Source organism: Eublepharis macularius, chromosome 6 (assembly GCF_028583425.1).
Source record: "Eublepharis macularius isolate TG4126 chromosome 6, MPM_Emac_v1.0, whole genome shotgun sequence".
NCBI classification, from domain to species: Eukaryota; Metazoa; Chordata; class Lepidosauria; order Squamata; family Eublepharidae; genus Eublepharis; species Eublepharis macularius.
The window spans coordinates 126,078,573-126,091,590 of record NC_072795.1 but is presented as its reverse complement, the minus strand read 5'-3'; the positions used below and the strand labels follow the sequence as shown (position 1 = coordinate 126,091,590).

At 45.1% G+C, this 13,018-nt stretch overlaps 1 protein-coding gene across 5 annotated transcripts in view; it reads right to left on the bottom strand.

The window, feature by feature from the left end:
* Positions 1 to 932: 932 nt before the first annotated feature.
* USP54 (ubiquitin specific peptidase 54) overlaps positions 933 to 13,018 on the bottom strand; it is a 158,117-nt gene continuing 146,031 nt past the window's right edge. For 4 of the 5 annotated variants that reach the window (XM_054982512.1, XM_054982513.1, XM_054982511.1 and 1 more), the window contains 3 exons: positions 10,245 to 10,385; positions 7,296 to 7,485; positions 933 to 2,290 (listed from right to left, as the gene is read on the bottom strand). In XM_054982512.1, coding sequence (XP_054838487.1) covers positions 1,653 to 2,290; positions 7,296 to 7,485; positions 10,245 to 10,385 — 969 coding nt within the window. In that variant the 3' untranslated portion in view covers positions 933 to 1,652. The remainder of the gene's footprint in view (positions 2,291 to 7,295; positions 7,486 to 10,244; positions 10,386 to 13,018) is intronic. The other variant, XM_054982515.1, reaches the window with a different exon arrangement.

Here is a 13,018-nt window from a genome sequence, read left to right as displayed (position 1 = left end):
GAATTATTCCAGAGAAAGGATGAACTCAATTGCAACGAGAACTCTCTCCTAACAGTGGTAATTGTGGAGTCTGTTTTATGTTAGTCCCAGGATACTAAAATCTGGAGCAGTTCCAATCCAGGTTTTACTCATGTCTGTGTAAACTGGCTGAAGGGTGGCTAGGGAAGGCCTCATCTAGGCCTTGTGTTCATTTCCTCGTTTCTGCTGAATAAAGCTACTGTGTTGACTAAGAGAGACCCTCAGCACATTCCTAAATGACTGATGAATCTTACAGCAATAAATATCATGTACAACTCTGGACCGGAGAGAAACCAGTCAGTTTTTCAACACTAAATAATGGGGATGCAGAACCTGAGCAAGAATAATGGGAAGCGATTTACCTCCAGGACCACGATCAGCTTCATGTGCTAGCACAGAGAACTGTGAAGACTCAAGGTGCAGGTGAAATGGACCTGTGCATGTCAACCTTGTAGTAGACGCTCATTGTTGGGGGGGAAGGGACGGGGAGACACAGAAGCGTGATGTCAAACCGATATTGTGCTAACCTTTTCAAAAGAAATAACCTTTGGACCAAGGTGTTGTTTTTACATTGTTTGAAGAAACAAAATCCTTTCTTTGACTTTAAACAAAAAAACTCTTTGAACTGTTTTTTTAAAAATCTGTAATGTGTCAAAAAGTCTGTACGTTTATGAAGATTTTCCTTGCTGAATAAAAATAAAAGATTTTCCTTTCTGCAATTTGTTCCTGGTCACTCTAGATGCAGAATGTACTAAAAGAAACAAATGATAAAGCATTCAGTGCCGGAAGACAAGGAAAATGATGTGTCTGCAGATAAGGAGGATGCAAACCCCCCCCCCTCCCTTGCCCACCTGTGGTTTTGGATCACTTGTTGTTTGAGCAACAGGAAAGCCATTCATACACCACCCAATAAATATAACTATTGGATCGATTTATTTGAAAAATACTTACAAAGGCAAGTATGTTTGCCCCTAAAATAGTTAAAGTGATTCTGTGTTTACAAGGTTATACTTAAGCAAGCAGCTTTAACAGTCTTTGCTATTTGAAGCACTGTTAGTTTGCCATGAGGACACGGGAGAAATCCTGGCTGACGTTTGAGCTACATCCTTTTCCTCTTCCTCACTAGCACCTACAGCTGTCATTTGTGCCTGACATCACAGTCCAAAGAACCATCCAACTGGCTCGTTAACACACAAATACTGCCTCGTTTTTGGAAGCCTGGAAAGCTTCTTCTGCCTCCCCACCCCACCCCTATCTAACAGAGAACAACTCAGAACCAATGGGCAGGTAAGCTGGCAGGGCTTACTAGCACTAAAGGTGGCCCTTGAAGAGACTGTCTATGGCTGACAACCGCAGATTGCATTGCCAACCTGTTTGCGAATCTTGCTCTCTTGTTCTTGCCAGTGAGGCGGACCTGTGAAGAGAATCTGAGCATGGAGTCATCAAACAGTTTCCCCACACCGCAACAGAAACACAGTGCAGTTTGCTTCCACTTAATGTGTAGATACTTTTTAAGACAAGATTGGCACAGACACTGACTGGGGCGAGGGGACACACAACTCGCTGTCCTGTTACCAACTGCGCTTCAGTAGCTACAAGTCAGGCAACCCATTTTGCAATCCTATGCTGAGGTTTCACCAGCCACTGCCGTGCATGGAGGCAGCCGCCGCGTGGACCAGCATCTTGCGGTGTGCCTCCGAAGTGGACGAGTAAGTTGCATCAGTCATGTGCACTGGCAACATTCGCCGGGTTCCAGGCTGAGGGGTGTAGCTATTCTGCCGCCAGTCTTCATCCGGCGGCATGTCTACTCTTCGTGGACCTGGAGCCTTAGCGTGAGGGGGAGGCACAGGGCAAGCCTCAAAACCAGCCGCATCCCTTGAGGGTCCACACACTATTCTCAAGGGGCCATAACTTGTGCCAAGAGGTGGTCTATAGTTAATGGCATAAAACTCATGGTTTCCTTGCTGGAGCAAATGTTCTTGTGGGCCCTTCTTTGGCTGGGTAGTAGAAGCCCAGTGGACGGTTCGTTTATCTGGCAGTGTTGCTGTTTGTCTGGCAGTGCGACTCATCTGCAGCCAGTGGCCAAGAGCAGTGGATGCTTCTTCCCCTCTTAAATGCTGACTGAGAAGAGGCCTTGGCCCCTGTGAAGAAGAGGCCTGCTGTTTGGAAGGGAGGCTCCTGTAGCTCAATGCCACACTCGGGTTGTCTTCATCTCGGAAAGTTTCACTCCGGTCAAGCACAGCCAGAATTTTCTGGATGTTCTTTTGATTTCCTGAGGGGAAAAAAGTAAAAAAATAAACATGTAATAGGGTTTTCCTCTCCCAAAGCTTCACAATAAAAGTAATAGATTACCAATGGTGTGTCTCCAATGATTACTCACAAAGCCGTCTAAGTGTCTGAGGATGATATGCCACCAAAACTCATATTCATTCTCTTTGCATGCTCTCACCATTGCTAAATGCGATCTGAGAATGTTACTTACAGGGGCTGTGAATGTAAAGGCATTCATTTTACTTCTTTTTTTAGTTTAAACATCTTGGTTAGGCTTTTGAGACTTTTTTTTCCTTGGGGTGACTGGTGCTGGCTGGCACTGCCTGTTCCAGCCAAACAGGAGGCCTTGAGCCAGAGGCGCAAACCTGAAACAGCTTTCAAGGACAAAGCTTGACAGAGGCTGGCACCACCCTCCTGGTTTGTTAGCACGTAGCATTGTGGGGGTGGGATGATGAGTTCTTTCTCCCCTCCCTTACCTGTGAGGGCAGGCTATAGCCGGGCTTGTCGTCAGAGGTTTCTGGCCCTTTTGATTGGCTAAGTGTTTAGACCAGCTGCAGGCAGCTGGTCTTGAAAGGAGTTGTGTCCCAGTCTATCCCTGCCCCGTTCTTGCTCTTGCACCACATACGGGCACTTGCTCCTGTTCCTGCCCTTGGAAACGCACCTTTCTGGAGGGCCGTTTTGCTCCTGCTCCTGAATGCTTTGCAGCTGGTGGGTTCCTGTGCCAGCAACTATTGTGCTTTTGTCTTTGAGACCTCTGGACTTATGAGTTAAAGCTCCCATTTGGACTTAGAAACTTACTGGAACAAGTTCAGGGATTTCTACTGTATGTAGCCTATGTTAAATAGCCTGTTGTTTTCTGTGCTTCTCCACATACTTCTACGTTAATTTTTGTTTGCCTTTGCAGTTTTCTTTAATAAATTACTTTTTCTTATATTGGTGTGGAGTTGTAAGTTACAGCTTCAATCCAAATCCAGTTCTTTGTCCACTTTGCCAAATGCCACCCAGTTAATTGGTTTTAGAACTCAGTCTTCTGGGTGCCTACCTCGCAGGGCTGACTTTTGTTTGCTTAGTGCCCTGAGGGCTGGAGGCTTGCCTTTCATTCTCTAGCCGTGGGGTCAGTCAGAGAGGATGGTGGCCACTCGCTACCCTGGCAGTGAGTCTTTTCACTTTGGGAACTTTGCCTTCTGACACCACTGAAGGTGACTGGCAGCCCCCTGGGAATCCAGGCAGACTCGCCAGGAACCTCTACCGGGAGCAGGAGAATTGTGGTTGACTAGGCTCAGCCTGTCATTTCTGCTTTTACTGCCTGCTGGCAAGTCTAGGGGCTGGGAAAGTCTAGGGGCTGCTTACATGTAGAAAAAAAGGCATTGCACAAAGTGACTTAACTCATTCATCTGACTGAGACTTTGAACGTGCCAAAGCTGATATTAATTAGTGCTTTGGACATCAGGTGGCCTCAAGTTAGTGCTGGTCGATATAGGAAGGGAAAAATCCTCTAAAATAATATCCCCTTGTCTCAAGTAAGTGCCCCTTGGACAATCTTCTAATCAACTGCTAATTTCTACCCAGTGACACATACCAGAATGTCAACCTAGGTTTGGTCACAATGAATGAGTAGCGCCCCTTGCCTCCAACAAACTTGTCATGGCAGAATTATGGTTGCTACGTTGGTTGCTACTACAGAAAGATAATCAAGGCATACCCCATGCATTATATCTGCCAAGACTAAAAAGCAAATTACAGTAATTTCAGCTTTCACAAGTGACCTCTAATGACACAGCCACATGCTCATCATGACAGGTGCTGCACATTTCGGGAAGGCTGAGGACTCACACAGCTGTTTTACAAAGTTTACACTAGGAAAATGAGTCAGAGACATTTAGGGCTTGTATATATCATGAGTGGTCAAGTGTTGCTGAAGCAGATTTTGACCAGCTGCTGCAGACCCTACAGAACCAAATGCTGAAGAATTTGGGAACTGACATAAGCACAAGAAAAGCAGATATTGATGCAACAAGTAAGGATTCAAAAGAATGCACATATGTACATCCTGAGTTTGCTGCCCTAAGCCATCAAGATTGTAGTGCATTACATAACATAGTTTCTCTTTACATTCTACTTTGTCTTTTTCCCAGCTGCTGTTCTGCTGTCTTCCATTTGACAAAAACCGTTTGCCACTTAAGCCTAGGTTTGCGGTTTAAACTGTTGATTTTTCCAATAGATTTTCCCATGAGTTGGGTGCAAAAGGAAAGTCGCACTTACTGTACAGCTTCTTGCTATTCAGTAGGAAGGAAATCTGGTGATGCTGGGGGGGGGGGGATGTTCAAGGTATTCTCTGCTAAATGAAGGAAGCACACAACTTTAGCCGGGAGGGCAGGAAAGCTCACGCTCCATCCTCCCTCTCCAGTTCACTCTGGCAAGAATGAACCACGAGGGACTCTTCAAATTACTTGTGATACTGTGCAGTCTCTGGTACCAAGCTTCCTCTCTAATTTGGCTGCCCAAACTGGGTCTGGAAGGATAACTCCCGGTTACTGCATTCTTGTAGGCATAAACCTGGCACAGAATGAGGCCAAAGATGGGTCTTCCTCTGGGATATACATCTGCCACAGACAGAGTATCTAATGGCAAGAGAGTGAACTATGGGGTCATAGATTTGTGTATTTGGGGAATGGCTGGGTTAGTGGCTACTTTATGTGGCATCTTTGACGCTGAGGCCACCTCTCAACACATTGGGTTCCAGCACTTCGTACATTTCTTCCTCTCTTGCTGTCAGGGCTGCCAGACTTGCAGATCCAGCTTTCCTAGTCTTTATTGTTTGCTCCCTTATCAGCTGAATAAGAATGTCCATCTCTCCATAACAAACAGACCCAGTGATGTGGGACAACCCATTATTAGGAGAACACAGGGCTTTCTTATGTTACAGCAGCAACATGAAAAAAAGAGAGAGCAGACTGAAAAAGACAAGGAGGGGACAAGTCCCATGAACCAAATTGTATGTCTGTGTTGTGGTAAGCAGCAATATAAACTAGACTGGGGCAGTGCATACAGATATTGAACATATCGCTCCACCAACAAACTAAGATCCTAAGGGCCAGGGCTTTTTTCCAGCTGGAACGCGATGGAGCAGAGTTCCAGCACCTTTCAAAAATGGGTCACATGGCTGGTGGCCCGCCCCCTGATCTCCAGACAGAGGGGAGTTGCACTACAGCAGCACTTGGTGTGTTGTGCCAAATGTTCAAAGACCCGCAAAAAGGGATTTGGTTCTTAAGGGGTGACTTTTAAAAGTTGAGATGGCAGCAGCATCTCAATTACTGAACTGCTGCCACTAAAGCTACTATCTTGAGCACAGTGGGACTCATGCCTCTATAAACATGCACAGAATCAAGCTGCAGAGGATAAAGACAAAGAACAGGAAACCAGAGACACGGGCAGTAGTTGATAAAACATACACCAGCAGGGCTCATTTCGAGGGGGAACGCACAGGAACGCAGTTCCAGCAGTTCCCCAAAGAGGTCACATGTCAGGTGGCCCCGCCCACCTGACTCTTGGCCATTTTGGGCCCGTTTTGGCCCCGAAACAGCCTGGATTGGGCCTCTGACAAGTGGTGGATCACTCTCCTGCTCATCAGTGGCCCGATGCTGACCATTTTGGGCCCCTTTTCAGCCATTTTCAACCCCTTTTTGCCATTTTGGGCCCAATTTCGGCCCTGAATGGCCAGGATCGGGTCCAAAACAGCCAGAATAGGTGATGTCAGGGGGTGGGGCATATGCAAATCAGTTATACTAATGACACACTTCCAGTGATGGCAAGAGGTGTGGCATATGCTAATGAGTTATGCTAATGAGTTCCTCCATCTCTTTTTCTACGAAATGACCCCTGTACACCAGTAATACACATTTGAGATGCAATCTACAAGGTAGCCTACTGCCAGCATTGCTGCAATTTATGCAACTTCATCAGCGCAGTTAACTGGCAATTCAATTGCCAACATACTCAAACAGTGAAAGATCAGACATGCATTTGGCAACTTTAAGAGACATGCCATCTCCCCAAAACTCCATCAAACACTTGCATGCGTAGAAGACAGAACACAGACCAGCATATGAAAGGGAACAGGTCCTGCAGATCAGGGCCAGTGGTTCTGACATCCTACTCCCCCAAAAAATGGCCTGGCACCACCTCTTCCTCCACTGCAGTGATGGCCTCTATGGGATGGGAGGGTGGGGTGTGGTGGTGGTAAGTGGGTGAGGTGTGCGGGAGGGAGGGAAAAAATTGGGGAAAGGACTCAAACTCTTCATCTCTCCCCCATCAATACAACATCGTGGGCCTTTACCGAAAACATAAAAGAAAGAAAAAAGCATCATTTTCTCTCACACAGTCCACACAAATGGACAGCCATACCTAAAGTGTCTATGGCACAACTAACCAACAAACGCTGCTAACTGAACAAGCGCTGAAAAGTGGGCCTCCTGGATTTTCACGTCATGTGTGTTGACCGGGTTACTTGAGCGGCATCAACTTCTCAGAAGATGCTATCCTGATCCGCTATTGTTCTAGCAGACTCTAGACTTTATTTGATATGTCCCCATATTAAGTGTCAGCCAAATCAAGTGGGCCCTGACCCAGATGGCCCAGCCTAGCTCGATCTCATCAGTTCTTGGAAGCTAAGCAGCCTTGGCCTTGGTTAGTTACTTAAATGGGAGACCACCAAGGAAGTCCAGGGTTGCTGGGCAGAGGCAGGCAATGGCAAACCACCTTTGTTTGTCTCTTACCTTGAAAACCCTGTGGGTTGGGCCACCAGTTGGCTAGGATTTGATGGCACTTTCCACCACTAAGTAAAGTGGCGTCCAAGATGGTGTATGGGGGGAAAGAGGCATTTATCATTACAGACAGCTGAAGGGTTCAGAACATTGCTATGACAGATAAGCACAGCCCAGAGAGTTGTGCTACAGAAGGAGGAAGAACCACATCTCTTATCTCCCATCACAGGTACCAGCGATTACCTGATTGTCTATGTGTCTTGCCCACCATGCTAGGCACTGGTGCATCATGGGAGAGGTGCTGCAGTTGGGCTGAATAGTGCTGGGGATCAAAGGGTAAGACAGGAGGAGAATCGTGAGGGAAAGTGAGGGAATTGGTGCTGGAAGAACGGTGCCTGGCTTCCATTGGCATTTTCCTCTCATTGGACACTTCCTTTTGACAAAAGGAAAATAGAACAGAAAAGATGATGATTAAACACAGAACTGGGATCAACCGGGCAAGCACAGAGCTGGGCAGGCAGGCAGGGGAGGGCAGGGAAAAGAACCAACATGGTCACTAGAACAAGGGCACTCCTCTGCCTAGGAACGAGAGATGTACAGGAGGCCGTCACACTTCCTAGAAATTCTTTTAAAAACCCTTTCATTTAAACATATAAAAATCATACTTTTAAAACAGACATTTGCAAGACCCATTACAATATAACTTACAACTTGACAAGGATGTGATCAAAATAACTGAAACCAATTAGTAAGTTTTTTCTTAATTAAAAATGAAAACACAAGATCTTCATCAAAAACTACAAAATCAGAGTCCAGCTGTAAATAAAACAGGTTAGAGACTGAGAACAAATGAAAAACAGCGTGGCAAATGCTCTGGTATATTGAAATGAACCTCAAATTCAGTCAAGAATGAGGCATGATACATCACATTTTAAATTTTTCAAGTTGTAATGGTGCTCTATCAAGATCTCTGGCGTGAGCAACGGCAAAGCAAAAAGGAAAACTTCTGGCTTAGCTCTACCAATACGATCGTGGGCATGGCACATGATCTCAGCAAGGAGAAAATCCCAGTTTGTCAAAATATTAAGGATTAGACAGATGGGAGGAATCCCACTGAACTCTAATTTGCTAAATGAAAAATAAACATTAATTGAGCAAGATTTGGGTTCAGTGGCACCTTAGAGACTAACTAGATTCCCGGGTGTGAGCTTCTGAGAGACAAAGTTCCCTTTGTCAGACATATACGGGTTAGTTGTGATGCTGGAATCAGCCCATGGATAATTGGATCATTGTAAATGCATTTATTAAAATTAATTAATAATTAAAAGCATTTACAGATCTCCTTTCTTAATGCTCAAGGCAGTCTGCATAAGACAATCATAGACGCTGCTATCAGAAAACTAAATTAAAATCTGCTGCTGGAGTTGGTAAGGAAAGAGGCTGTCCATCCTGTAAAGAAGCTGAAAATACATTCAAAGAGGTTTTTTTAAAACGCTCAAAGAAAAAACAGTAAGTCTAATGAACGGTCAGTAATTATATCCACTACAAGATTAATACCGTAAGTTTGTACATATAAAATAGTTGTCTATTGGCTACTTGCTTACATTGGGTTTGATCCAGCTGAACAGTTCACAAAGGAATTGGAGGAACAGCTCTTGCAATTTGCTCTGAAAATAGTCATGGAGGGTCAGGCGAGCCTCATGAACAAAATGTACTACGTTGTAGGGTGCTGCAGTGATAAGGGGGGGGGATCAGGGGCCATCACCCAGTGTCCGAGCACGTGCATGGCATGCAGAAGGTCCCCAGTTCAATCCCCAGCATCTCCAGTTAAAAAGATCAGGCCGTAGGTGATGTGAAAGGCTAAGGCTCTGGACAGCTGCTGCCAGCCTGAGCAGACAACACCAACCTTGATAAGACCAAGAGTCTCACAGAATGGCGGCAGCAGCAGCTTCATGCATTCACGCGTGCTTCCTTCTCCCTCGTCTGCTGACAGTTTGGGGGAAGGAGAAGATTTGTTCCACTGTCTCATTCATGAACTTTTCCACTGGATCCAACCAAGTAATTTTACCATAAACCCACCAGAATGTCCTTTCTGATATCACAGATCTGAATAGCACTCAAATAAAACAAACGACCAAATGGCAAATTAGACAGGACATATACAAATTCACTAAATAAAGTATAGCGAGGAAGGTTAAGGTGAGTAGCAGTGGGTTGATTTAACAGTAATGGCCAGTTCCTTCTGATCATCCTCATTGTGACCAGGACTACCTGTTATTAATGAAAGCTAATCAGCTGGCCTGGCACTGCGGAAACGGCCGCCGATATCCCGTCTGATTACCTATTGTGTTCATCATTGTAAAGCACTCTATACAGAAGCTTCTGCTAAAGCAGAATATTGCTGTTTGATTCTGAATGAATTGTTTTCCGTGTACTTCTAACTTGACTCAAGGTGCTGCTTATTACCGAACAATTTCCTAAACGTCTTGGGTTAAGTGCATCCACAGGGGCATGTTCATGCAACTTTTCCAGTCCCAATGGATGACTTTTTTTGTATGTCCCAGCACTTTTGTAAGCAAGATCTTGCAATGCCTCGTGGCATGGCTTTCCTAGCAGTGGTACTGTAATTATAAAATGCCCTTCCCAGAGAGGTGCTCCAACCAATTTCAACCAGGATGAGAACTAACACTTAACCTAACTTGGTTTATGAAGCTTGGCCTTGGCTTAGTGCTGGATTCAAACAAACAAACCACAGTTTGTGACTGGCTGCAAACAAGAATCATGATTAGAAGCGGACTTGCAAACCCATTATTGCACTATTGCTAGTAAGTATGTCTGCAATCAGGGCACGTGTATTATGTGCCATCAAGTCTTCCGACTCACAACCACCCTATGAATGAAAGAAATGGCCTATCCGACTATTTCCCAGCAGACCAGACACAGACAGAGGGAGAAGGCAAACTGACGAGTCATTCTGGTTGGCAATTTCCTAAACGTACAGCAAAAATACTGTAATGAGAAGCAAAGCTTTACAACATTATGGCATGAGCAGGAAGGCGTTTTTCACTAAAGGACAGGGGAAGCCAAGCATTTCTCTCCAGACAAGCTTTTTAATGAATGTTTATGCCGTTGCCGAAGGAAGGAAGGAGGGGAGACAACCCGAGCACACTGCTCCTTGACCCCTGGACTTACAAAGCTGTGGGAAGAGGCAAGTGTTTCTTCCCTGTTAGTAATGACCGTTCCACTGAGACTACGGGCAATGCGACGAAAGTTTTCTGCACTGTACATCTCCTCCTCTTCCAGCTCCTTGCCACGGTTTCTGGTATATGGCACCTGCAGAGAAAGTGCCTCATTCAGGAAGACCTCCTCATGGGAAACAGGTCTGCAGAACTCTCAGCCAAACGAGGCCACAGCAACACAACAGAAAATATCAGCATAAACACCAGGGCTTCTTTTAAGTACCTTCATTTGTGTTCAACCTCACATTAAAGATCTTAATTGAGCACCACTAACAAGCACCTCAGAATCTGCTTTGTGCTTTGAAACATTTATTATATTTGCAGAGTTAGTGTGTACTTTGAGTGAGTTAGGTACTTTGACTAGATTTGACCCACCAGACTCTAAATATTGTCTCTTCTAAGCAGAGGAGAAAAATTATCACCAAAGAGTTATCCAGGCAGAATCCAAATCGATCCTTATGTGATCCTTACAAAAGTTGTTCTTTCTAGGCAGGCTCCACAGTTCTTCCTATATATAGGGAGTCTGAAATATGGTAAGCAGAAAATGGCACAACTGGGTGGATTTCTAATAATTTCTCCCCTTCTGATCGCAGTTTAATTATCATATCAAACAGAGCCATATTTTTGCTGAAGACTTTTTCAGAAATGGACAATTATATGAGTAATTAATTTTTCCAGTTCAGAAATTGCATACCATATGGCAGGAGTCCCCGATCTTTTTTAGCCTGCGGGCTCCTTTGGAATTCTGACTCACAAAATGGCTGCTGCAGGAGGTGGAGCCAACCACAAAATGTCAGGAAGTAAGGTTAGGCATTACTCCTATAGTAACTCTTCCAACATTTCAGGCAAAAGCTATGCTTAAAAGCAGGGCTTTTTTTCTGGGAAAAGAGGTGGTGGAACTCAGTGGGTTGCCCTCAGAGAAAATGGTCACATGGCTGGTGGCCCTGCTCCCTGATCTCCAGACAGAGGGGAGTTTAGATTGCCCTCCGCGCCGCTTGGCGGCGCGGAGGGCAATCTAAACTCCCCTCTGTCTGGAGATCAGGGGGCGGGGCCACCAGCCATGTGACCATTTTCAAGAGGTTCCGGAACTCCGTTCCCGCGCGTTCCTCCTGAAAAAAAGCCCTGCTTAAAAGAATACCTTTTAAAATGAAAACAGGGTTGCGCTTAACTATAACTGTTGTTCATTGAGGTTTTCTATGTAGGAACACATGGGACTATGCATGTGCAGGCCTGCCAACCAGGAGGTTTTATAGCTTTAAATATGTAAAGGGGGTGTCCCTCTCTCCCAGAGTGCATGAATGACCACTTCGCACCCAAGCAGCCCACCACTCTGGAAGAGGAGAAACCCCACCCTCAGTTTCTCCTAAGCTGCCGTGCCCCAAGATAAGTATCAAAAAGCACAGTGGGTAAGAGGAAGGATATATGTGCCTGCACATAAAACCCCAATGAACAACAGTTACAGGTAAGTGCAACTCTGTTTTCATTGTCAGTCTTCTGTGCAGTCCCACATGGGACTTTAGCAAGCCACTTACCATAGGGAATGGGAGATGCTCTTCACATGACCAGAACAGCTTGTCCCGCAGCATTGTCTCTCCTGGTGTTGACATCCAGGGAGTCACGTCTTATGAATGTATCTGCAGAAGACCAAGTTGCAGACTTGTAAATGCCCTGCAAAGGGACTCCCCTAATGAAGGCCACAGAAGATGCCTGGGACCTCGTTGAACGAGCATGTATCCTTCACGGACAAGGTAAGTAGGCCAAATTGTAGCATCATTTGATTGTCTGGACTATCCAGCGGCAGATTGTTTGGGACAAGGCAATAAATCACTTCCTTTTTTCCAGCAAAGCACATAAACAGTTGAACTTCTGATCCAAGTGGTGTGGTGTGATCTATACAGAATAGTATTCCTCTACGCACATTCAGAGTATCTGCTTTTCTGCATCCAATGCAGGTGAGGGAAAGAATACTGACAACCCCACCTCTTGGAATGCGTGGAATTTAGAAGCTACTTTAGGAAGGAATTGTAAACCAGTTCTGAGTATTACTTTCTCAGGATGTATTTTCAGAAGTGGAGGGTCTATCATCAATGCGGCCAGTTCACTGACTTGCCTTGCCCAAGGTGATGGCCGCTAAAAAGGCTGCCTTCAGGGATAGAAGTCTTAGGGAGCAAGTAGTCAAGGGTTAGGATGATTTTGACATTAACTTGGAAAGCACTACCAACAGTGACCACTGTGGCTCTATCTGAGATGCTGGTGGGAGCATGTTATTGAGACCCTTCATGAATAACTTGGAGGTATAATGTAAAAACAGGGTTTTCGTATCCATTAATGCATAGAATGCTGAAAAGGTAGCCAAATGGGCCTTGATCGATTATGTAGATAGTCCGTTTAAGTTTCAACAAGAATTTTAACACTGCAGGTAAGGGGCATGAACATGGTGGTATAAGGCCTCTTAATGTGCCCATGGTTCAAACCTATACCATTTTCTTGTGTAAGATAGTCTAGACATTTAACTTTCTCGCCTTCAGGAGGACTTATACTATTCTCTCTGAAAACCCTGTTTCTAGGGGGGAAAACTAACCTCACTGTGAATTTCAGTTTGGATACACCATGATGCCTCAAAGCAAGAGATCCAGGAGTACAGATAGGTGAATAAAACAGTAGCAGTTGATGGAACCATGGCTGGTGGGGCCAAAAAAGGTGCTATTACTATGTACGTGGTCATTT